General features: G+C 46.1%; 1 protein-coding gene across 6 annotated transcripts in view; it reads left to right on the forward strand.

Moving 5' to 3' along the window:
* The window catches only part of CFAP74 (cilia and flagella associated protein 74), a 39124-nt gene extending 17616 nt beyond the window's left edge, over positions 1-21508 (forward strand). For 3 of the 6 annotated variants that reach the window (XM_042032021.1, XM_042032019.1, XM_042032025.1), the window contains 19 exons: positions 452-573; positions 3126-3254; positions 6230-6317; positions 6664-6837; positions 8023-8156; positions 8763-9039; positions 9509-9616; positions 10255-10400; positions 11616-11750; positions 12133-12242; positions 12600-12655; positions 12896-13015; positions 13256-13408; positions 13715-13844; positions 14375-14529; positions 15366-15504; positions 16290-16411; positions 16822-16956; positions 18241-21508. In XM_042032021.1, coding sequence (XP_041887955.1) covers positions 452-573; positions 3126-3254; positions 6230-6317; positions 6664-6837; positions 8023-8156; positions 8763-9039; positions 9509-9616; positions 10255-10400; positions 11616-11750; positions 12133-12242; positions 12600-12655; positions 12896-13015; positions 13256-13408; positions 13715-13844; positions 14375-14529; positions 15366-15504; positions 16290-16411; positions 16822-16956; positions 18241-18354 — 2547 coding nt within the window. In that variant the 3' untranslated portion in view covers positions 18355-21508. The remainder of the gene's footprint in view (positions 1-451; positions 574-3125; positions 3255-6229; positions 6318-6663; positions 6838-8022; positions 8157-8762; positions 9040-9508; positions 9617-10254; positions 10401-11615; positions 11751-12132; positions 12243-12599; positions 12656-12895; positions 13016-13255; positions 13409-13714; positions 13845-14374; positions 14530-15365; positions 15505-16289; positions 16412-16821; positions 16957-18240) is intronic. The other 3 variants (XM_042032022.1, XM_042032023.1, XM_042032024.1) reach the window with 3 other exon arrangements.
* The last annotated feature ends 742 nt before the right edge of the window (positions 21509-22250 follow it).

Consider the following 22250-nt stretch of genomic DNA (forward strand, 5'->3'; position numbering starts at 1 on the left):
TCCTCCAGGATCAGCTTTTCCAGGGCTGAGCTCTGCGGGCCCTGGTGCCAGACCCGGGTCACTGCAGGAAGCACAGCCCTGTGCTGCCTTCACTGCATTTCTGTGCTGGCTGAACGAGCTGCAGCCCCGGGGGAGCCTGGATTGGGGCCCATTCACTTCAGCTAAAGGCACTTCAAATACTTCTTTTCAGTATCATGGGCAGATGCTCTTCTTTCATGTTCCCTGTCAAAGAATCCAAACCAAAGTATAATTGTGTTTTTCTGCTGGGGCACTGTAACGTCTTGGGTTTACTTTGCAGATGATTTTCCTAGGTCTGCCTAATTAAACAACCTGTTGCAATATGAATAATAAAATATTTTATTCTGCTGTATTTATAGCAGAAATTCTTGCTGTAAGTCAGTGAGAGCCTGAGACTAACAGAACTAATCCCCTGCCATTCCTGCCCTGCCAGCTGAACTTCAGTGCCGTTGGAGTTTCCGTGGATGTGCCCATCTGGGTGCCCCAGCCCAGCGTGGACCTCAGGATCTGCCTGTACGAGCGGCTGTACCAGGACAGCGTCGAGGTGCGGAGCAGGTGAGCTGCCCTGGGGGTGGCTCTGGCCTTGGCACTCCAGGGGCACATCCTGAAAGCCCTCTGGGCTCTGGAAATTGGGCTTGGGCATCCTGCAATCCCAGACCCCCAACACCAGCCCGAGCTGTGAAGTATCCACACACCTCACTCCTACCAGATTCCCTGTGTTGTTCCTGTTCTTAGGGAGAGCTGTGAAACCCCTAGGGAACAGCAAACCCACACCTCATGTGGAATTTGCACACTAAACGTTTAGGGAGATTAAATGTGTCTAAAATTAAGTGCACATTGGGTTGATTCAGCCAGGAAATTTTATGTAAGAATATTTTGTTGTTTCTCAGCTATTTTGCATTCAGTTAAAGTCCTGGGGGGACTTAGGGTGTGCAAGCCAGTTTCATGCCAGCTGTGCTTTTTATTGAGAGTCTTTCCAGACCTGGGATTAGATGCTGGATAAATCATGTCGGTCCTATTGCATTCACTCTAAAATGGGAAAGGTGCAGCTTTTCCTGACCTGTGTGGGCCTTAAGCACTGCACTGGAGGGACAGATCCCTCTGATCACCCAGAGAGTGACCAGACAGTGATTGACAGGGGGAAAATATCGGGGTGTTTCAGAGTCCAAGTCAGTCATGTCTGAGGACTGGTTCTGTTTGCACTGTGATATAAAGGGAATATTCCAGCTCCTTGGCTTCTGGAGATTTCCTGCTATTAAAAAGCAGTTATGAGAACATTTAATTGTCTTCAGGTGCTGGGTATCTTCCCTCCACCTAATGCAGTCACTATGGAATTCTTATTTTAACAATTTGCATTTCTTAGAGGCTATTTCAATAGGATTGGGGTGGGTTTGTGGGAGGGTGGGGGAGAGATTGGTTCTGCGGAAGGCATCCATTCTAAACCTCTTACCAGAATTAAAGACTGCAGAGATTCTTCACAGTTGGAAAGAAATGAGTAAAGCTGTTATCTCAGAAATTCAGCTTACAGATATGACAAGCACAAGTTGTTATGTAAGTGATTTTACTTGGTCTAGATAACCCAGGGATAAAACTTATAAGTATAGAAGCAGAATAAGTCTCCTAATAAAACTTAAGAGTTCAAGGGGATCCCAAAGATAGAAGCTGTCAAATTGCTTAGGGCAAAACTTCTTAACTGAGGGAAAAATCCTGCTGATCCTTTGCCAAGTTTCACTAAATTAAGAGCACTTAATCTGTAGTAGCCTGTCCTTGGCACCTTGGCAAGTCAAGGCTTTGATTTATCACACAATTTCCATAATTAGGAAAAATTGCCTGTTATACAGTCAGGCGGGCTGAAATTCAGTGTATTTCATGTGCAGGAATATAATGTGTCAACTCTTTATCCTGCAAAAGTGGATTGATTTCATCCTGTTGTGGCCTGAGCAGTTTCTCCCTCCAGGAGCTCCTGACACTTCCCTGTGGTGTGTCAGGAGGAGGATTCCTCCTGGAGCCTGCCTTGTCCCACTGGCTGTGATTTGTAGGCTGTAGCACAAGGGGAAGATAAAGTTTCCAGGTGATTCAGATACTTCTGGCACTGGAATGTCCCAGCAAACTCTGGTGAATAGTAAAATATTGTTAATACTGGTTTTGTTCTGGGTTTTGGTTTGGGTTTTTTTTTCTGGTCATGAAGACCCTGGTAATCAGGCAGCATAAATAAGCAGCATAAAGGGTGAAAGTGTCTTATCAGAATCATGTTCAATAGAAATCATTTTGAAAAGTAATTTCTTTGGCAGGTTATAATCTGCACTGATTTAATGAAGTAGTATATAATTCTCTTAGATTGTCAACAGTCAGAAATCATTGCAGGCTCCCAACCCCACTTGCTGTAGCTGTTGATTTAGAGGAGACCATCTGGCCTGACAGCTTGGAAACCAGTCCAGGGGAAGGAGAATGACAAGCTGAAATATTTGTAAATTGCTCGGCAATTTTGCACTTAGGCATAAAATTCCAAAGCAGGGGATGATCCATGGCTATTGCTGTGCTATGACGGGGCCAGGATTCAGTAGACAGGCAGAGGATCCCTGGCTTCCAGTGTGCCATTCCTAGGGCAAACTGATCCCAAGGTTTAGCAGAGGAGCTGGCAGGACCAGCTCAGCCACGCTGTGACTTCCAGCCCTGCAGAATCTCTGCTGGTGGAGGACAAGTTACATCTGTTTAAGGAAGCCACCAGGGTTCAGTCATCCTATTGATCCAGACAGAGCCAGTGTATGTTAGGAGCAAATAATCACCTGATATTTCACAACAGCTTGGCCTTGACTCGCCCCGACCCGACTTAGCACTGTGCTGAGCTCTGACAGTTCTGTTTGGATCAGTCTGTGCACTGTTTGCACTGCAGCTGGGTTTGTTACAGAACTTCCAAGTCTTGTTTTCTGTACTTAAAAGAGAGCACAACTGTGTGAACTTGCTGTAGCAGCTTTCCATGCCCATCATTTTCAAAGGAAGCTTGGGATTGTTCTGATTACAAAGCAGGGGTGGGGGCAGGAGGGCTCAGACTCCAGAGTCGCTGAAGTGGCCTCAAAGGCACCTGAGCACATCTGATGTGTTTGCAGAGCAACAACCACGCTGCGTTTGAAGTTTGAGGTGTGCAGAGAATTGAGCAAGCACATGGAGCTGCTTCCAAAAACAGGCTACATCCAGGCTCAGTCATCCTTCAGTGCACAGCTCAAGTTCCTGCCCAGGTAACCAACATTAATCCAACTCTAATCTCTCAGGATTTCAGACAGTGTCAGTGGAAAAGCTGAGCAGGGTTGTTGTTCCCTCCTGCTGTCCAGGCTTGACCTCGCAGTGCTGCTGCAGTGCAGGTCTGGTCTCCCCCCTGTCCCCCTGGAAGCTGCCAGATGCTCCAGGAGGAAATGAGCTTGGCTGCCAGGGCTGTGAGGCAATGCCCTCCCTGTGGTGGCAGCAGCGCTGTGACAATCCGAGCTCTCGCATTCCTGGTAGGCTGCTCCCGTTCTATTCTTGTCCAGGAGGGAGGTTATTGAGGCAGGTGGCTGCTTCATGGATCACTGATTGAATAATTTCTGACAAGAACTCCTGTGCTTGCTAATTACGGTGAGAGTGGTTGGGCTTCCTGTCCATATCTCTCCTCCCCAGGTACATTTTTCTCCAAATGATGAAGGTATTGATCTTGAATTTCACATGGTGTTTTATGTAATATCTCATGATGCTAAAATCTTTATCCCAGCAAATTTTGCTTCTCCATTTTATGATATATCTACAAACATAGCTCAGTGATGGGAAACAATTCCAGTTTATAAAAATTTAAATACCAAAGCTCCCATCGACCACTGTTAATTTTATTTACCTCATCATTGCCATCCTAAGGAATTCAGCAGGATATTTCTTTTCAAAAAGTAATTAATGACATATGGAATTAATTTTGGTGTACAGCCAAATACTTCAATGGCTTTGGCTTTGACTGCTGCTGCAAACCTGCTGCTTCTTTGATGTGGGTTTTTAGTCCCATGGATGTTTGAGTTCTCACAGATGTGCTCAGCACCTCTGGATTCTACCCTGAGAGTCTAATCGCTGCTGGCAAAATTTTCACCAGGTTAGTATTCAAAGAACTGAAAGTATTTACAGTTCTTGCAGCATCTCAAATCCCATCAGATTACAACAACAGTAACATGATGACATATTTCAGTTCCTCAGCTTCAGCTGCTGCGAAGCACTGTTACCCTCTCCGAGTGGATGGAAGCAGAGCTTGGATTTAGAACCTTAATCTTCCTTTAAAAAACAGGGAAGCTTTAGAAAGGAGATTTGATGAGATTAAGGCATTTCTGACACACTAAATAAGTATCTGGCTGTTTGAAGGTACAGATCAGTTTTAAAGACCTAATGCGGGGGGAGCGCGTGCGGCGCGGAGCTGGGAGCTGCGGGGAAGCACTGAGCCAGTGACACATTTCCGTGAGGGCCTCTCCGTGAGCTGGCATGAGGAGCTCTATTAATAGTGCTCCACCGAAGGGAATTAATAGTGACACCAAAGGGAAAAGAACCCCCCACTCAGCAGTGCCAAGAGAGCAGGGAGCTCCCTGAAGGCTCGGGAAGTTCTCCCGAGTGTTCTGTGGACAGGGATGTGCTCGGGCAGGTGTTCCAAAACCCAACTGCTGAGAGTTTGAAGCCAACATTTCCTGTTTAGTTGAAGGCAAGTTCTCTGCTCTGGTGCCTTTCAGAATTCCCAAACACCACATCCTGTAGTTCCCTGCATTTGGAACTAGTCCTGCAGGTACTGGCAGTCTGAATCTGATTTGTCTTTTGTGCTTCTCTTTAATTGTGCCATTTTCAGAGAACTTTCTGAAGGATTCCAGGACCTTTTCCCTGAGGCACAGCAGCTAATTTAGAGTCCATCCCTGTGTCCGTACAGTTACAAGTATTTTCTTCCCCCTCTGGATTATTATGAAATAGATTAATTTCTTCTGCTATTCAGATGTCCTGTGACAAAGTGAAAGCTGATGCTCTACTCCTCCCTTATACTTAACCCCAGTTCTATCTGTAAAGAACTTCCCAACACCTTTGAACATCACCCTTGTTGCAAAATAACAGCAAGATATTGGATCACCATGGTGACTGAGTGGGTGTTACTTTTATTCTTTAACAATACATTAAAGAGTTGCATTAATTCCATGAGTAGTAGTAGAACATGAGCACTGTGGAGACCCAAGAACAGGAAGCAACTCACTGTGGTGCTCTGAGATAAAAATAGTGCAGCAGAGCTAAAAATGCTCTAGGTTTGTATTGTCTTGGTTTGAAGCTCTGAAATGGAGCTTGTGACAGCAAGATGCTTCACCTACAGAAAAGCTGCATATTCCTTATAAATTCTTCAGCTGGTCTGTAACCAGGCACTGCTGGGCCCCAGGTTTGTTCACTTCATGTCTCTGCCTTGGGATACAAAGTGGTTCTGCCTCAGGCTGATCATTAACTTCAGTGGTCAAAGGGAGCCACTGCCTGGGCTGGGTTGGTGACGTGCTGGGGCTGCAGCAAAGATGCACAGGGTTTATATTCTGATTAGAGATTAAGCTTTTAATTTTTCAGAATTTTAAATGACTGGATGGCATTTTTTAAAAAGGATAAATGGATGCTGACCTCTGTGACCTCCCTTAAAATCCTGCGTGTCCAAAATCCTGTCTTTAAAAACAAACAAAAAAAATCCAATATAACTGTACAAGGTCAATCATTCTGACATCACTGCCTTGCAGCCCGTGCCCTCCTGCTCAGAGCATTGCCTGGGGATGCCAGGCTGAAGGAAATCTGGGGCAAATCCAGAATATTCTTGAGCTGACTGCATCTTCTTTCCCTTGGTCAGGAGGTGGGACTTCACAGGTCAATAATTTTTAATTGGCATTTTCTTCCACCATTTTTTTTCCATTTTCTCTAATACTTGCATTTGTCTTGCAAGCAAAATTTTAATGATTCTTCCCTTCAGTGAAGAACTGGAGTTGATGCTTAACCAGGTGAATCCTCTTATTTGAGGAGAATTAAATTAAGATTAAAAGCTGTGAATAATAAAACTTTTGGCCCTTAAGTAACAGAATTCAGTTTGTTGTTCTTTCTGTTCAGAAATAATCCATCAAAAGTTTATTATTTCCCTTAGTGAGAAAATAGAATGTTTTAATGGCACTGACTGTACTTTGGATTTGTACTTTTGGATTTTCAGGCAGTCCCTTCCAGAAGATGCAGGGAGCTATTTCAATGCAGAGACAGGAATCCTGGAGGTCCCAGTGACAATCCTGCTCGTGGACAAGGTTAGAGATTTTTGTGATGCTGATTATCAGACTGACAGTTTATGTAAATTATATTAATGAATGTTCACTTAATAATACCTAATTTTAGATTAGTTCTTGACTAATTGAGGTTCTGTGATAATAGTAAAAGAAGCTTAAAGTACTAATACAGATTTGATCATTTTTTCTTGTCACGTTTGCAATACAGAAAGTCAAATCCTTTCTCCTCAGTGCTGATCTCATGTTACTGTCAAGGAACAGAGTAACTTTTTCTTGCACTTTTCCTTGTGGAGGATATTTCATTTCAATCCTGTCCTTACAACCCACAGATGGAGGTTTTTATCCTCTGCTCTTGCATTTGTTTCAGGCTAAAAAAGTTAATTTTACTGTCCATGCCATTGTTACTACTTCTGATTTGGAAATCAGCCCAGCACAGATCAACTTTGGATACTGCACGATCTATGAAGCTGTTCAGGCAAATGTCATCCTCACAAACAAATCCATCTTGCCACAGGAGTTTGGATTTGTGGGACTGCCAGAGGTACGGACTTATCCCACACACACCCCCTCTGCTGTCAAAATAGATTTCAGTGTCATGGGAACGTGTTCCAGTGTGAGTGTAAATAAACCATGACTGGTTCTTGCAGCCCATGGGAATCCTGCTCCTGTGGAGGCACCCGGCTTGGTTCTGTCCTGGAGTGTGTGAATCTCACTGGGTGACACCCTCTGCATTTGCCAAGCAGTGCAAACAGCTGGGAGGAGATTTTCCTGTTCCTCACCTTTTCCTATTAGAATTCCTGGGTTTTTACACCGAGAGATCTCCTAAGAAAACACCAAGGACACTTTTACCATTAAATAAAACAGGCTTGGGGCTGTGGCTGTGGCCTTGAGGCTGAGGAATGTGCCCACTTTGCCCCAAGTGCCCAAAGGCTTTGTCTTTAAAATGCTCCTTGGAAACCATCCCGACCCATGCCTGGGCACTTTCTGGGTGACTTTTGGAAGCACAGAATTAATCACAGGAGCTGCTGGGTTCATGTAGGCAGGGTGTCCTGAATAACTTTTGGCACAAACTTGGTTCCTCAAGCTCCATAATAGCAGGGTGATCACAGTGTGAAATGGTTGGGGCAGACTGGCATCAGAGCTGGAGGAACCTGGCAGGTAAATAGGCATTGTCCTGTTCTCTGCTGGTTTAGGGATTAAAATCAAAGAGTAGCTAAAAGAAATTGTTAACTTCAGCTTCATGAAAGTTTCACTTCTCAGCATGTGTTTCCTGAGGAGCCTAAAGTGTGATGGGGAGACTTTCTTGAATCATCTTCAACTCAAGCACAAGCCACTGTACAGCTGTGGATGTGGAACTGCTCCTGTCCCTGTGGTGTCCGTGCCTCAGACAGGAATCAGCCTTCAAAGACATGGGGCAGCTGCTGAGATTTTTATCATATTTCAGTCAGTTGTCTATGAAGAGTAAATAAACCTTAGAGCAAGGTGATTTCCACAGTTGGGGAAGGGATTCTCCTGAAATCTGAGTTAATGGACTTAATGCCTTTTGAGTTACTTTGAGATGAGAACTCTGCCGACTCAGACAAAAACTTCTCCCTGGAAGGTTTTTGTTTTCCTGACAGTTCCACATTTGATACCAAATTTTTTAAATCTTGCCAATAATGTCTTATTTTAATTTATTAATAAACTGATAATTTAACTAATGATTTCTTATCCTGCCATTTTGAAGTTTGTTGAAGTTCAACCCAACGATGGATTTGGAATTATTCTTCCCCTGGAAAGCCTGACATTGGACATAATCTTTAAAGCCACCAAGGCAAAAGAGTACAGCTTTGAGTTGACATGCAGGACAGAGATCAACAGGTGTGTTAATGGATGGACAGCAGGGAAGCTAAAACATGAATCACATTGGGCTCCCACTGTTGACCCAGATCAGAAATTAAATCCCTGCCTGCTTTGGGGAGGTGAGGCTGGGATAAGCATGTGAGGAAGGTGGGAATTCTCCAGTTGCAAGAGTTGCTCAGTGCCTGTTGGTTTCATCCTTGGTTTACATGTCTGTCTTTACTGAGATGACTTTTCCCACCCCCCTCCTCAAGTTTATCCTTGTCCCACAGCCAAGCTCCAAGCCCTCAACCTGCAGTGCTCTGCTGCTTTTTCAGCACAATTACTGAAGGAATTCTTTTTTATAAAAATGCTCCATGCATTAAGCCAATGCTACTGCAATAATGATGGCATAAACTTTGATTTGACTGGATGTATTTCCAGAAGTTCACAGAGGAAGAATTCAAGCAGGGACTCTGGCCAATTGTGCATTAAAAATAGATAGTATTATTGTTCATCTTTAGGCAAAATTCCCATTGCAAGCTTGAAATTCTGCTTAAATAGGGACTACAGGATTAGCTCCCTATTTTCCGGGCTGATTAAGACACTATTTTATGCTGAGACAATTTATCATGTGTTTATTTTTAGACAATTCAAGCTGTCATGCAAAGCAGTTGGAGTCCACCCACCTCTTGAATTGTCTCATTCCTTGGTTCAGTTTGCTGCTACAGCCCTGAACTCCATGTCTTCAGCCACTCTGGATGTGATCAATTCCCACGTGGATGGGAACCCCCTCACTCACCCTGTCCCACGGATTGGCAATGGGGACCCTGTCCCAGTTGGCCCCACTTCCTTTGAGTTCCACGTGCCCCGAGACTGTCCTGTGACTATTACACCTTCTGTGGGAACTGTGCTGCCTGGGCAGGTAAATTCACTTTAAATGTTGGGTGTTCTGCTGAATCTTTGATCATCTGCATCCTTACAAAGGCTGTCACTTGTAAACAAAGCTCAAAACATCAGTTGTTGTTAGAATAGCTGGAATATTTTGTATTGTTTGAAAGAATGTTTTAGATCAGACAGGAGGGTTAAGCACCAAATCTGGCTAATGCCTTACGGGAGTGTTCTGTCCCCAGTGTTGTCACTGTGATTTAACTGAAGAGTGTTTAAATGTCAAAAGTATTGGTCATGTAAACCCAGCCCAGTGTAACATCCTGGACTTCCAAAAAAGCTGTGGGTGCCCTTATCCCGAGGATGCTGTGATTCACTTAGAGCAGCAGGGTACTGGATGTGTGGATTCTGTGCTGCTCCTGTGCTCCTGTTGAGCTCTGTAGGTGTCACACGTGCCTGAGGGCTGAGCTGTGCCCTCACTCCTGTGTGTGCTCTCACATTCCCAGAAAAGCTCCATCCGAGTGTCCTTCAGCCCGGCGCTGTCGGATCAGCAAATCGGGGAAGAGGCAGCGCGGAGGCTCAGCGCAGCAGCTGTGCCAGAGGCAGGAGTACAAGTAAGAAATGCTAAGAACAGCACATGCTGCTGGTCTGTCACTTCCAGATATTTGTTTCTCTGGATGGTATTTTTATCATAAAATTATATGCATATTAATGAAGCCCAAGCTCATGGTCCATGCAAGACCTGCCTGTAAAGGATGAGATTGTGCCTGTGCTGGTGCACTGAATGTGTGGCCTGTTCACTGAGCAATAATTTAATTGCATGCTCACAATTTCCAAAGTATTCCTAGAGGGTTTTGTTGCAAATTCCAACTGCAATACTCTTTAAAAAAAAAGCTTCTACACTTCCTGCAGATTTATAACATCCATGGACTTTATATGCAACCCTCAGGTCAGTTAATTTATGTGAGCACCTGTGGTTGTCTCTGATCATGAGATAAATTCCCATGAGATGCAGACTTCTACTCATCTGCTCCAAGAGGAGACCTCTTCTTCTAAGAGGTGGTAAAATATGTCCGTTTCAACTTAATTTTTTTATTTTACATTAATGGAAATTTGTCTTTAGTAGCTACTGTGTCTGTGGGCTGTCACCATAATCCTGCTGTCCCTTGTCCCCTGCTCTGTGTCCCCTCCTTGCTCTGTGTCCTTGGGCCAGGGCTGTGCCTTTGCTCACTCCTGTCTTGGTCCCCCTCAGTCTCCACTGGGCAAAAAGAAGAAAGATGCAAAGAAAGAGCAAAAGAAATCAAGTGTTTCCATTCCTGGAGGAAAGGCTGGAAGCAGGAAAAGCCTGACTGCTGTAAATAGCCCTAAAGAGCCAAAACCCGAAGAGTTAAAGCCTGAGTAAGTCAACAGAAGCATCTTGTACTACACAGACAACATTCTCTTTAGAAGTAGTTTAATAAATCTACTAAAGCTGTAGGTAGACAAGAGAGCAAACTGGAGAGGGAACAGCTTCAGCTGTGTTGCAGAGGCTGTTTCCAAAATTAGTGCTGCTTGTGAGCCACACAGCTGTACCCTCTCATGTGAGGCAAAGAATCCCTTTATGCATCAGAAGGATTGAAGACTTCAAAGAATCTGTCAGGGAGCAGGAGCTGGGGCTGTGCGGGCGGATGGGGCTGAGCCAACACGGGGTTTATGGAAAGGGCAGCTGAAAAGCTCAACTTGGGGACCAACAGAAACTACTCAAAAAACCTTTTCTGAACAGATGTACGAGAACCAGCTGATGGCCCAAATCCACAGCAGGGAGTAATTTCTGTTTTTAATTTGAGGGCTTACACAGTCCAGCTCATTAGTCATGGTCAGCCTCAGTGCTGGCAGTGAAATGCTGCTGGAAAATGTGCATTTGAAGCAGTCCCTGTGCAGTGTGAGCCCCTCAGGGAGAGTTAACATCAACAGCATTGCTGGCTGGAGGTTGGGAGACTCACATGCAAAATCTGATACTTGAGGGCCCTTGTGTAGCAGGTAATTCAACTTCTCAGAGCCACACTTCTGCCCAATCTCAGGAATTTGGAAGTATTTGGAAGTAAATACATACTTCAGGACCAGGCATTTGGCTGTACTGGATGTTTTGATATCTTTTACTAAAATCCCATATTCATTGCAATCCATTAATTATAATTTTTAAATACTTTCAGTAGAGATCATAAAAATAAAATCCCTATTTTAGAAGTATTACCTAGTATTGCATTAGAGCAATGTGATCCTGTGTGTTTACTTACATGTCACTGAAATGATGTAGAAGTATTGGAAGACACTTGGTGTACTCAACCAAAGGAGTACTTGATGTATTCAACCAAAGGAAATTGTATTGAGGTTTTTGCAATCTTTAGGGTAACATCTGTTAACTGGGTTCTTCATTTTTATTCTCTTTTGGCAACAAAAGCCAGCCACTTTGTAGGGTGGGTCCACTACTGACAGTTATTTAGTTTCACTATTACATTCAATTTTGAATGTGTGACTAAGAAACAATTATCACAAATAGCTCAGCAAATATTTATTTGATCTTTTTCTTGCTCTGTCACTCACTGAGATAATTCTTACTCCTGGATTCTCTAGTTCTGATTCTTATAGGGCAGCCCAGGCTTCCCTGATGAGGAGTTTCAGAGGGAGCTTTAACAAATACATCATCCCATGCTTTGTTGCAAGTGGCCACGCCACTGGAGAGGAGGGCTCTGGGAACTTAACCTGCAGGTGGGTGCAGCTGGATAACCCAGAGATGTGAGGGGGAAATGGTGGGCTTGCTCATTTATTCATTTGGGGGAGAAATTTGTTTTCTGATCTTAATTACTTCATAGCTCAGTGGTAGAAACTCATGCTCCCAGCCCACCAGTTGGATAAGAATCAAACACATGAATATCAAAGCAGCTGAAGGAATAATTGTGTGAAAACTTTGAGGCAGCTGTAGCTCATCTCTGCTCAGGCACAGTCACTCAGTCCCCGAGCCCTGTGCTGTGCTGTCACACCAGAGCAGCGACACCCTGTGACACAGCAGATCCCTGGCAGTGGTTGGTATCTCTGTGTGATCCCAGAGCTCTGCCCTTTTACTCCCCAAACCCCTTTGCTCTCTCTCCAGCCCTCACAACACCTTGTACCTGGAGCTGCACTGCCCCGCTGTAGCCCCGCCTGTTCTGATCACTTCCGACACCGGGAACAACGTGGCCAATTTTGGGGACATTGCTGTAGGTATGGAATTTGAATTCTGATTTTGAGTGGTTTCTCTCTGATGGTGAGTTCTTCTGAGCAGAGTTTTGCATTTTCAAAAGTCAGGATAGAAATTAGCCCTTAGTGGGTATTTAGGTGGAAAACAAGGATTCTCTGGCCAGCTGAGGCCCATAAAGAGCAGACCTGATCCCCAAACATGGACCTGGAAGCTCCAGAAGGGACTGTCCAAATCTGAAAGCATTTTGGTGAGCTTTGAGTGGTGCCATAGCCATAGGCCTGGGCTGAGTGTCTGGCCCAGGCAGGAGCAGGAGAAAAGGGGAGGAGTGGGAGAGCAGGGATGAGCATCCTCACTTTGGGAAGTGTTCTCATTCCTTGCAGGCCAAAGAATGATGAAGAGAATTACAATAGAGAACATCTCTCCAGGGAAGCTGGAAGTATCCTTGTTTGGAGCATGTGAACTCTTCCTTCAGCCTCTGCTTAATCAGACTCTGTCTATGCAGGAGGAACTGCTGGACACCAAAGCACCAGCTCATCTTCTCTCTTGAGTTATTGATCTCTCAAAAGCTATAGATGGTTAGTTCAGACCAAAGACATATAAACAATACGTAGAATCTGTTCTCATATATTTTTTCTCAATCTTTATGAACTTTTTTCCTTGAGTTGCACTGTTTTAGCTGGGATTCTCAGTTCTGAATCCCAATGGCCCCTTCCTGTTGGTCAGAGCAGTTGGAATGCTTGAGCCAGGTGAAAGTAAACCCCTCATCATCTCTTTTTGTCCAAGGGAGGATAAATGGGTGAGTAAAAGACACAACAGCAGTGGGGAAAAGAGGAGAGATGTGAGGGGTGTGTAGCACACACGTGTTATCAAGGAGATAACAATGAGAACAAGGAGAAAACCTTTGTTCCCTGTCCCAACACTTGGATTTTATCTGTGCCCTAAACCCAGGAGTTCTGGGATGGTCGTTTGGGAGGGGTCAGCTGGAGGGGTGGGGATTCCCTCAGCAGATGGACTAACCCAGGCACCCTCTGGGCAGTTCTTGGAAACTCTGGACATCCAGGTGGCAAAAACCAACCTCAGCCTCCGCCTCTCCGGGCACGGGGTGATGCCAAGCACTGTGTGCTCCGTGGGAGAGGTGCTGGACATGGGATATGTCATGGCCAGGGACACTGTGACTTCCACAGTCAAGGTAAGGCCTCTGTGAAGAACTGCAAAGCACAGCAGGAGTTCTTGTAAGGAGGAAAACAACATAAACTGTCTCCTCCCAGATTTTGTCCAAGTGTGTCAATAACCAAAGTCCAGTATTTGATGGGGAGGGCGGGGGTTGCTGTGACACATTATGGGCAGCACTAATTGTGCCTTTGGTGGCATCTGGGGACACAGAGCTGCACTAAGGCAGCAAAATAAATTCAGCCACTTTGCAAACTATGGATCCTACAGGCCTGAGAATCAATTTCCTTAATGCAAATGCTGTTGTGTGAATGAATGTCACCAGATAGAGAACACTTCCACCCTGACCCTGCCGTTCTCCGTACAACTGGAGTCGCTCTCACCAGCGCGGGACAGAGACCGGCAGAAAATTCCATCCTTTCTTACATCCTCCGTGCAGAGAACAGAGATTGTTGGTAAACTTTCTTTTATTCTTTCCTCTTTTTCCTGTGCTGAAGACTCAGGAGATGTAAAGCAGCACTGCTGTGTCCTCTTAGATCCACGCAACTGTCACACCTGGGGCATCACAGCCCTGAAATTAAAGACCTCATTTTTCTCCCCAGTAGGAGCTGTAGTAATTCTTTCAATATGGGGAGCTGTAAATTTATGCAGCCCAAGCAAATACCCACAAGTAAGGAGATATCAGTGTTTAAATCTAAATAAGCCCACATTGTAATTGCATATTAAATATTACATTTAGAGATGTCCATCTCTGTAAAGAATATAGGAAGGGTTTGGTGATGTTGCTTCAGTTCCTCTGCAGATGAATGCGTCAAACTGATGGATGGATTTCTCTGGTGTTCTAACACCCTGTTTTGCAGCAAAGCCATGTATCACCTCTTATTTATTTGCTGTTCCCACAAAAATTAAATGGGTTTAAAATTTATGAAGAAGTAAAACGGAGCTGTCCTCCTTTTTTATCTGTATCCTCATCTTTGTTTACCAGGAACACAGAACTATAATGGCTTCAGTGTGTTCAGCGTCTCTCCAACAGGAGGAAAAATTGAGGCTGGGGAGAGCCAGGATTTTGTTGTTACTTTCAGCCCTGATCATGAAAGCCTCTACTACTCCGACCGTCTCAAGGTTCTGCTGTTTGGCAAGGTGAGACAATCGGGATTATGAAAATAGTGTAAATATTGGATGAACTGCAGTAGGGAGGAGAGGGCAGCTTTGGGGCCTTCTGACTTTCTTCAGGTTTAGATACTGTTATTAATTGATGACAACAGTGACTTGGGGTCCATCCCTGTCCTCTCCCACGGCGTGCTCGGGAGGTGACGGGAGCTGAGCACAGCTCCAAGGGGGCTCCTGCAGGGAGCATTTAACGGCAGAGCAGAGGGGAGAGGGGAGCCCCACCTGCCCAGCACGGCCTGGCAGGAGCAGGAGCACCCGGGAGCTGCTCCTGCAGCCACTCAGTGCCAGGTTCCATCAGTGGAGCTGCCCTGGGATGCTCCCGCCGGATGCACAGGTGGCCACGCCACGGGCGGCCCTGGCTCCTGCCAGGACACCAAAAGTTGGTGCAGAGTGACCACTAATGCCCAGCAGCAGCACTGCAAACGGGGCTGGGGCTGAGCAAGAGCTGCTCCTCTCCTTGCCAGCTCTGGGATTGCAGTTAGGAATGCACATCGGGATAAGCTGAAGGTGAATGGACACTTGACCCAAGTTTGGCAACAGAGAAGTTTTGCCTCTTTTAGTGGCTTTTGTATAAATAGTTTGTCCAGTCCCCTCCTGAGGCACATTTCCCAGGTTGTTTAAAACAGAAATGCCAGAGTGGGCAAGCCCAGGGGCAGATGCAGAACTCCTGCATTAGAGCCCAGGATCGTTGGGATCGTTCACATGGGAGGTGATGCCACGATTTCCTGGTGCTGCTGGGTCAGGTGCCAGTGGGATTCAGGTGACCTGAGCTGTCACCTGCATCCCGGACTTTCTGTCTCACCCAGCAAACAGCCCACGAGATCCAGCTGAAGGGTGCAGCCCGTGATCACCCCATGTTTGTGGAGGGGGGAGTGCCCCTGGATGTGCCCGTGGAGTCCTTGGCTGTGACCTCACCTGTGGCATCACAGAAAGCACTGGAAAGAGGTAAAAAGCCACCACTGTTTATTATGGAACAGGGAGGGATAAGATATGGGAACGTTCCTCTTCCTTTAAGAAAAAGGAAATTAAAGACAATTTTTCCAGAATCAGAAAAAATAAGCGTTATGGTACAGCATATAATCATAATACACAAAAAATGCAAGAAACTTTCTCATAAGGAAAGTTTTTCTCTTCATTTCAATGCAGTTTTGTCTTAACGATGATCTTCCACCTCTGCAACTTCCCTGCAAAAATGATTATAATGTAATACTACTATGAAGAATTAAGATACATTTGCTTTCTGCCACTTCTCTGAGGTGTATTAAACGTTTAGGAAATTATTTCATATATAATCACATATCCTGGATTCTCCTGTTTTTCCTGTAATGAAACTTTCAGGGGTTTGAAGTTACTCTTCCTTAATTCCTTGGGACAGGATCTGTGTTCAGAGGCATGATGCAAGCAGCTCCTAACTCCTGAGCTGTAAATAATTCCAAGCACACACACAGACGCAGGAATAAAGTACACAGAGGTGTGTTCCACAGGCTAGAAAACAAGCCTGGAACTTGATCAACAAGTAACAATTGCAGTTTAAAATTGCAAATTATCCAAACCCTCCTTTTCCTTAATTCCTCACTAACTCTGTAAAAGGATCTCTTTATCTGTGCCAACTCCTGAGTTTGCCACATCACTTTGTTTTGAACCATCCTGGTGCAATTTGTGTTGGTTCCAAAACTGCCAAAGGCTCAGTTTTCACTGTCTCAAAGTTGACTTGGTTGCTGTTTGTTTAGGGCCACAAGAAGCAGTGAAGTCCCTTCTCCTGCTCCTGGAGTATGTGGAGGGCTCAGCAGAGCCAGCCAGGGCAGAGCTCACTGTTGGGGCCATGCAAAGTCCTCTGCTGACAGCCAAGAAGGTGAGGGAAATAAAACCTGCAGGTTTGTGCCAGGTGCTGTAGGGGATCCTGACAGTGTGTAAAGGGCTGCCCGTTCTTTCTGTCCAAAATTCACAAATTAAAAAATATAGCTTTTAGGGTTTCTGGTAAATTTTACATTATAAAAACATCGGTGTTTGAAAAGATTATTTTTCAGGGGCTAATATAAGAAATTAGCCACAAAATTTAGCAGTTTGCTTCCCCAATCCTGAAACACAGAAGTTGGAGCCCAGAACTGAATTACAGTTCTGATCCCGTTATTTTAATGTAGTATTTTGTGACAAGGTGACACCATGAACGCCACAGTGGATAGCTGGAGTTTCAAAGGGCAGTTCGGGCAGGGGCAGTGCAGCCTCCGAGGCCCAGGTGTGACTGTGCCGTGTCTGTGCCAGGCCGTGGAGTTCAGCCTGGACAACGCCCCGGAGCTGCAGCGGGCTGGGTTCGCCCTGGACGGCCCGAAAGGAGCCCTGGAGCGCGGGCAGCTCAGGCGCATCGGCGTCTCGTGGGTGCCACCTGCCGACCTGCAGGTGAGGCACGGCCCCGGCGCGGCACCGAGCCCTGCGGGTGTCACACCGGGCTCCGGCTGCGGTGTGACACAAAGCTCCTGACGGGCTGCGACAAAGGGCTCCTGTTGGGCTGTGACCCACAGCTCCTATTGGGGTGTCACCGACAGCTGGGATGTCACCCAGAGCTCCTGTTGGATTGTCACCCACAGCTCCTGTTGGGGTGTGACCCACAGCTGCTGCTGGGTGTGAGCAGCACTGGTGGCTCGGACACAGCCGGGTGACAGCTCGTATGTAGTCCCTGAGGGAGCAGGGCTGGTACAAAGACCCCAGTGGGAACAGAAGCTGGGAACAGTGGGATGATCTGGAGCCTTCCTGCCTCCCCAGGGCTCCACTGGGCTGTGTGGTGACAATGACAGGGGTGAGCCACTTGTATCCCAAAGAACTTGGAATCCCTTCCTCCAGGTCACTGTTACAGAGCCCAAAGGCCAAAGTGCTGCTGCTGTTCACAGGCTCTGATGTCCTGAGGGAGCTCTGTAGGGCCCTGGGACAAAATTGCTGCAGCCCTGCCAGCACAGAACTGACTTTACACAGATCACTCTACAACACTACTCCCATTTCTTCAGCCATGGGCTGCCTTTCCTTTGGCACATTCCTGGAAGTCAGTGGGGCCTTTGGATTTTCCACTTTAGGAGCCCCATTGCCCTGGCTACTTGTGCCTTGTAGTGTAGAAGTTGGATGTGATGTCCCAACAACTCCACGGGGCTGTGATTGCCCTTCCTGATTCACATCCTTGGGCATTCACAGAGACTGGAGGAATTGACTCCCCATGTGTGGGATGGCAGAATGAGTAGCTGGTTCCAAAATTAAAAGATTTCTGCCATCACATGCAGAAAGAGGCAGCAGAGTTCCTGGCAGGATGTATCCGGTCCACATCATGCCTCTTGGTAACCCCTGGTTCTTACACAACACTGAGCACTCACTGGGGGCTGACAGGATCTGTTTCCTTCCTGGCCCTCTCTGGGAGCTCTGCTGCTGCTCTGTGCCCAGCTGCCGTGGCTGTGACGTGGGGACAGTCTCTGTGGCACACTGGGGACAGAATGCTGAGTCACTGTCATACCTCACTGGCTGCTGCATGAGCATCACTTGGGGATAGAGAGGAACCAACACAGTGGGCTGTAACCTGTCACCTGTAGCTATAACTGGTACCTTGAACACTGAGATGTGAGACAGAGTTTAGAAGGTGATTGACTCATGGCTCCTATGTCCAAAACACCAGGTTGGTTTTGTGTGTGGTTCTTTCTGCAGACCAGTGACCCCCCACTTGTGTCAGCCCTCCTGACTGTAAAAGGTGACATTACGGAATCCTACCGAGTCCTCTTCATGGCAAGAGTTGTGTCTGCATCTGCTGCCACTGACTGAGGGATCCAGGCCGAATGGAAAGGAAGATGGATGCTTATGATACTGGGAAATCCCTGGATCTCTGGTGAAACATGAGAAGATTTTGAGATTGTTGCAAATAAGTGAGGGCATCAGGGATGTGGGAAGGAAGGGCCATGTAACACTTCTGCTCTGTTTCCCCCAAAGTTCTCTGTAAACTCTGGTGCCAGTAGCTTCCTTTTCCAGCTGATTCTGTGACAGTAATCTTGTGTTAGAAGAAAGAATTATTGAGGGCCCCAAGCAGCTATACCTGCTGTTAATCCCTTGTCTCCCAAAGGTGGGCATTCCATCAGGAGGAGTATCTGGTTTACATCCACATAGGTGAGTTTCTATCTTTTTCCAATTTCGGATGCTTTTTATAGTATTTGAAAAAGCTTTGGCCTTTTTATAATCAGAATAAAGTTTCTTATTCAAGCCTTCTCCAAATCATTTGGGCAGTGACTTTTACAATGTACAGTCAAATCTGCCTGATAACACTTGGTCAAAGGGGAATATTCCTGTGCTGTTCTGTGGATTTGGTCAGACACTTGCCAGAAATCCTGGCTGTCTAGGAACTTTGCATTTCTGTATTTGCCTTCTGCTGAATTCTGGCTGAGAGCAGAATCCTTCTGTTCTGGGGAAGCCAGAATGCCCTGTAGGTGTAACTTCTGTCAGGAAGCAGCAGCTGGTTCAGGGCAAGTGCAGAGCTGGAGAATGGAGGGAGCAGGAAGGCCACAGCCATTAGAAACAGGATAATCCTGTGCATCTCGTATCATGCTCTTTCCTGAGTCACAAGCAGTCTGTGGCAAAGTTCCCTCCCCACCACTCCAAGGGCATGTTCCCTGATTCAGATGATGCAATCAGAAAATAGAAACGTTATTTGTAAATATCCCTGTGGTAACAAGCTAGGAACTGCAGGGAAAAGCAGGGAAGCAATTGTCACAAGGAACATTTTAACCAGGCTCCCCCTTTGACAGAGGAGGCTTGTAGCAGTGAAGAGGGGGTTGCTTGTTTTTCCAGCCAGTGTGTTTGATCCATTGAGATGTGTTCTCATTTAATAATGGATCGAGTGGCTGAGGAGTCACTTAACTCTTCAGTCTAAAGACTGCAGATGCTGAAGCAATCCCAGTGTCCTGGGGTGGGGAGGAGCTGGGGGGTGGCAGTGCCAGCCAGGGACAGCTCTGCTTTCCTTGGAGGCCCTGGGTGTTGCTGCTGGCACAGCTGGGCAGGCGCCTGGAGCTGGGCACAATGGGCTTTGTGTGCTGGCTCTCCTGCAGCCCCAAAAGGGTGAGTAAATGCCACTACATCAAATAAAACCATTGCACAGAGCACTGCTCACTCAACAGTGACCTCATGGTAGGGGAGTTGTCAGAAAGCAAGGAAGGGCACAGCGTGTGGGAGTGGAGGAGCTATTTCAAGCACTTAATTTGTGGGCATCCACTGTGTGAGGATCCTTCAGATTTCACTCCTGGAAGCCAAAAAGTGATGGCTGACAATAAATCAGTCTCCAGACTCTGGCTATGATAACCATAGAGAGTGCTGAAAATGTGTATCTACCAGGCAACAACACCCCTGTCTTAGGAATCTTCCACTTCACAGAGGTCAGGTACTGAGAAGAAGCATCCAGAGGACAAAAAGAAGTAAAAAAATTAAAGAATGCATGTAAAAACAGAGATATTGGTGCCCTCACAGGGTTAGGCTGGGTAAGGAGCAGGTGCCACCAACCGGCTGAAGGCACTGCTGGTACCCAACAGCTCCGTGTGAGCAGAGGTGTCACCCAGTGTACCTGCATTCCTGGGACTGCAAAACTTGCATCAATACTTTCACAGGATTGAAGTGAACATAAGGTTCTGGGTTTCACTGGTCAAAGTTTCCATGTTTAAAACTCAAAATGTGTTTGTTCTCTCAGGGGGAGGGTTGGACCAGAATAACAGGAACAGGTGGTTATTTCTGGAGGGCTGAAAATAAAGTAAACTCTTCCTGTAAAACTCCAGCTGACGTTCTGTAAAGCACTTATGGAAATCTGAACAAGTTCTAGTCCCTTTCATAAGAGAAAAGCCTGTTATTTTAGCTGGCGCCTCAAAAGTGATCATATTTGGCTTCTTGGGGGCACACTGGCTGCTCAGACAGGATTGGGTTTCCCTCTCTTGGATTGCTTTGTTCTTTGGGGGCACAGAGTGCCAACCCTCACATGGGGCAGCACTTGGGCAATGAGAGACACAGGCTGATGTGGAAGGGAAAACAAATGGTTGGATGTGGGAAAGCAGATCCATTGGGAAAGTGTGCAGGACACTACTACAGTTACTGTCTCTGCAAAATGTAACCTTGGGTGTTCCACTGCCATTGCACTGAGAGTTACCACAATTAGAATCTTCATGGTGCAAACCTGCAATGATCGGAGAGGCACACCTTCAGTTTATTGGAAATTTAGGGATCTGTGAGGATGCTCCTACCCACACAATTCTCATGTAGAATGTATTTTATGTGCAACAGCTTCTTGATATTTCTCCAATAAACAGAAAATTGACTGGGACAACTGAAGACTGGAAACAATTCCCTGGTAACTTAGACACATGGAGCTGACCCAGGAGTAGTGGGTTTAGGCAATTCCTTGAGCACAGAGCTGAGGGTGCTGGTGTGTTCTCCTGGCATTAATCAAAGCCAAGTCCCAGTGCCCAGCAGAAGTTCAGCACAGCTCCTGCACGTTCGTCTCTTGGAAAGGCACAAAATCCTGTTCAGTTCTGTGCTTCCAGAGTGGGTTATCCACAGTCGTAGCACAGTGGGCATTAAACCTGCCACGGGACTCCAAACATGGAACCTGGTGTTTCTGTTTCCATATTACAGGACTCCAGGAGGGATGGAGCTGTTACTGTGAGGACAGTATGGAAAATGCCACCTCAGAAATATTTCCATATTTCCCAGAAGATTAAGTTTTCTGCTCGTCTAACTTCACTTGTGACCATTTTGCTTTCAAACTGAGCTTTGCAACTGTGACCACTCTTGGGTCCCTGGACACAAACTTGTGCTTTCAGATTTGGATCTAAAAGCAAACACGAACTTCATGGTGCTGATGCAGTTCTGGTTTAATGAGTAATTCACACTCGCGTATGATCTTCATAATCCTTAAAAGCAAACCCAGCTCATTTCTAAAGCAGAAAGTGAGAGAGTAAGCACTAGTGTCATACACATTTATTAATTCATGTTCTGCTTCTCCAGAAGTGACTTCAGCAATTGCTTCACACGCATGAGCACAGGTTTCCCTAAATGAGCAATGGCCCCATGACCTTTAGCAGTGCTAGAAGGAAACAATGCTGTCACTTTGTCACATGCCATTGCTGAACCTGGAAACACTGGGTTTCAGTTCTATGAATCAAAAGTAGGGAATATCACCTGGTGCTTTCCAGGCATTGTGTCCGTTGGTGCTTTCCACGGAGTGGCTGCCCCCGGGATTGGGCTGGGCTGGCCCTGCCTGGACACCAGATGCCAACAAAGCCACTCCATCACTGCCCTCCTCAGCTGGACAGGGAGGAGAATACAACAAAAGGCTCACGGGTGGAGATAAGGAATTTCTACATTTGAAATGTTCGACACAGTTAAATAGCCTGGAGCAAACCGATCCCAAAGAGCCGTCAATACCTTTTCAGTCGTGTTTCATGTGTTTTAACAAGACTATTTTTAGAAAGGGAAATTACCTGCTCTTCTAAACATTTGTTTCTGACTCATATATTTCATACTAGGTTTCTCATTCCTTTATTTCTCCTTCAATCCCTCTGGCATAGCAGAGGCACGGGCGTGTGTCCAGCTGCTGCACACCTGATGCATTCTGTTCTGGTAAGAGCATCGAGCGCGGTCCCGAATCGCTACAGGGAAATGTCTGCAAGCCGAGCCCTCTCCCTTCC

Source organism: Corvus kubaryi, unplaced genomic scaffold (genome assembly GCF_017639235.1).
Source record: "Corvus kubaryi isolate FWS band 111438036 unplaced genomic scaffold, C.kubaryi_AGA036_p1.0 37352, whole genome shotgun sequence".
NCBI lineage: Eukaryota > Metazoa > Chordata > Aves > Passeriformes > Corvidae > Corvus > Corvus kubaryi.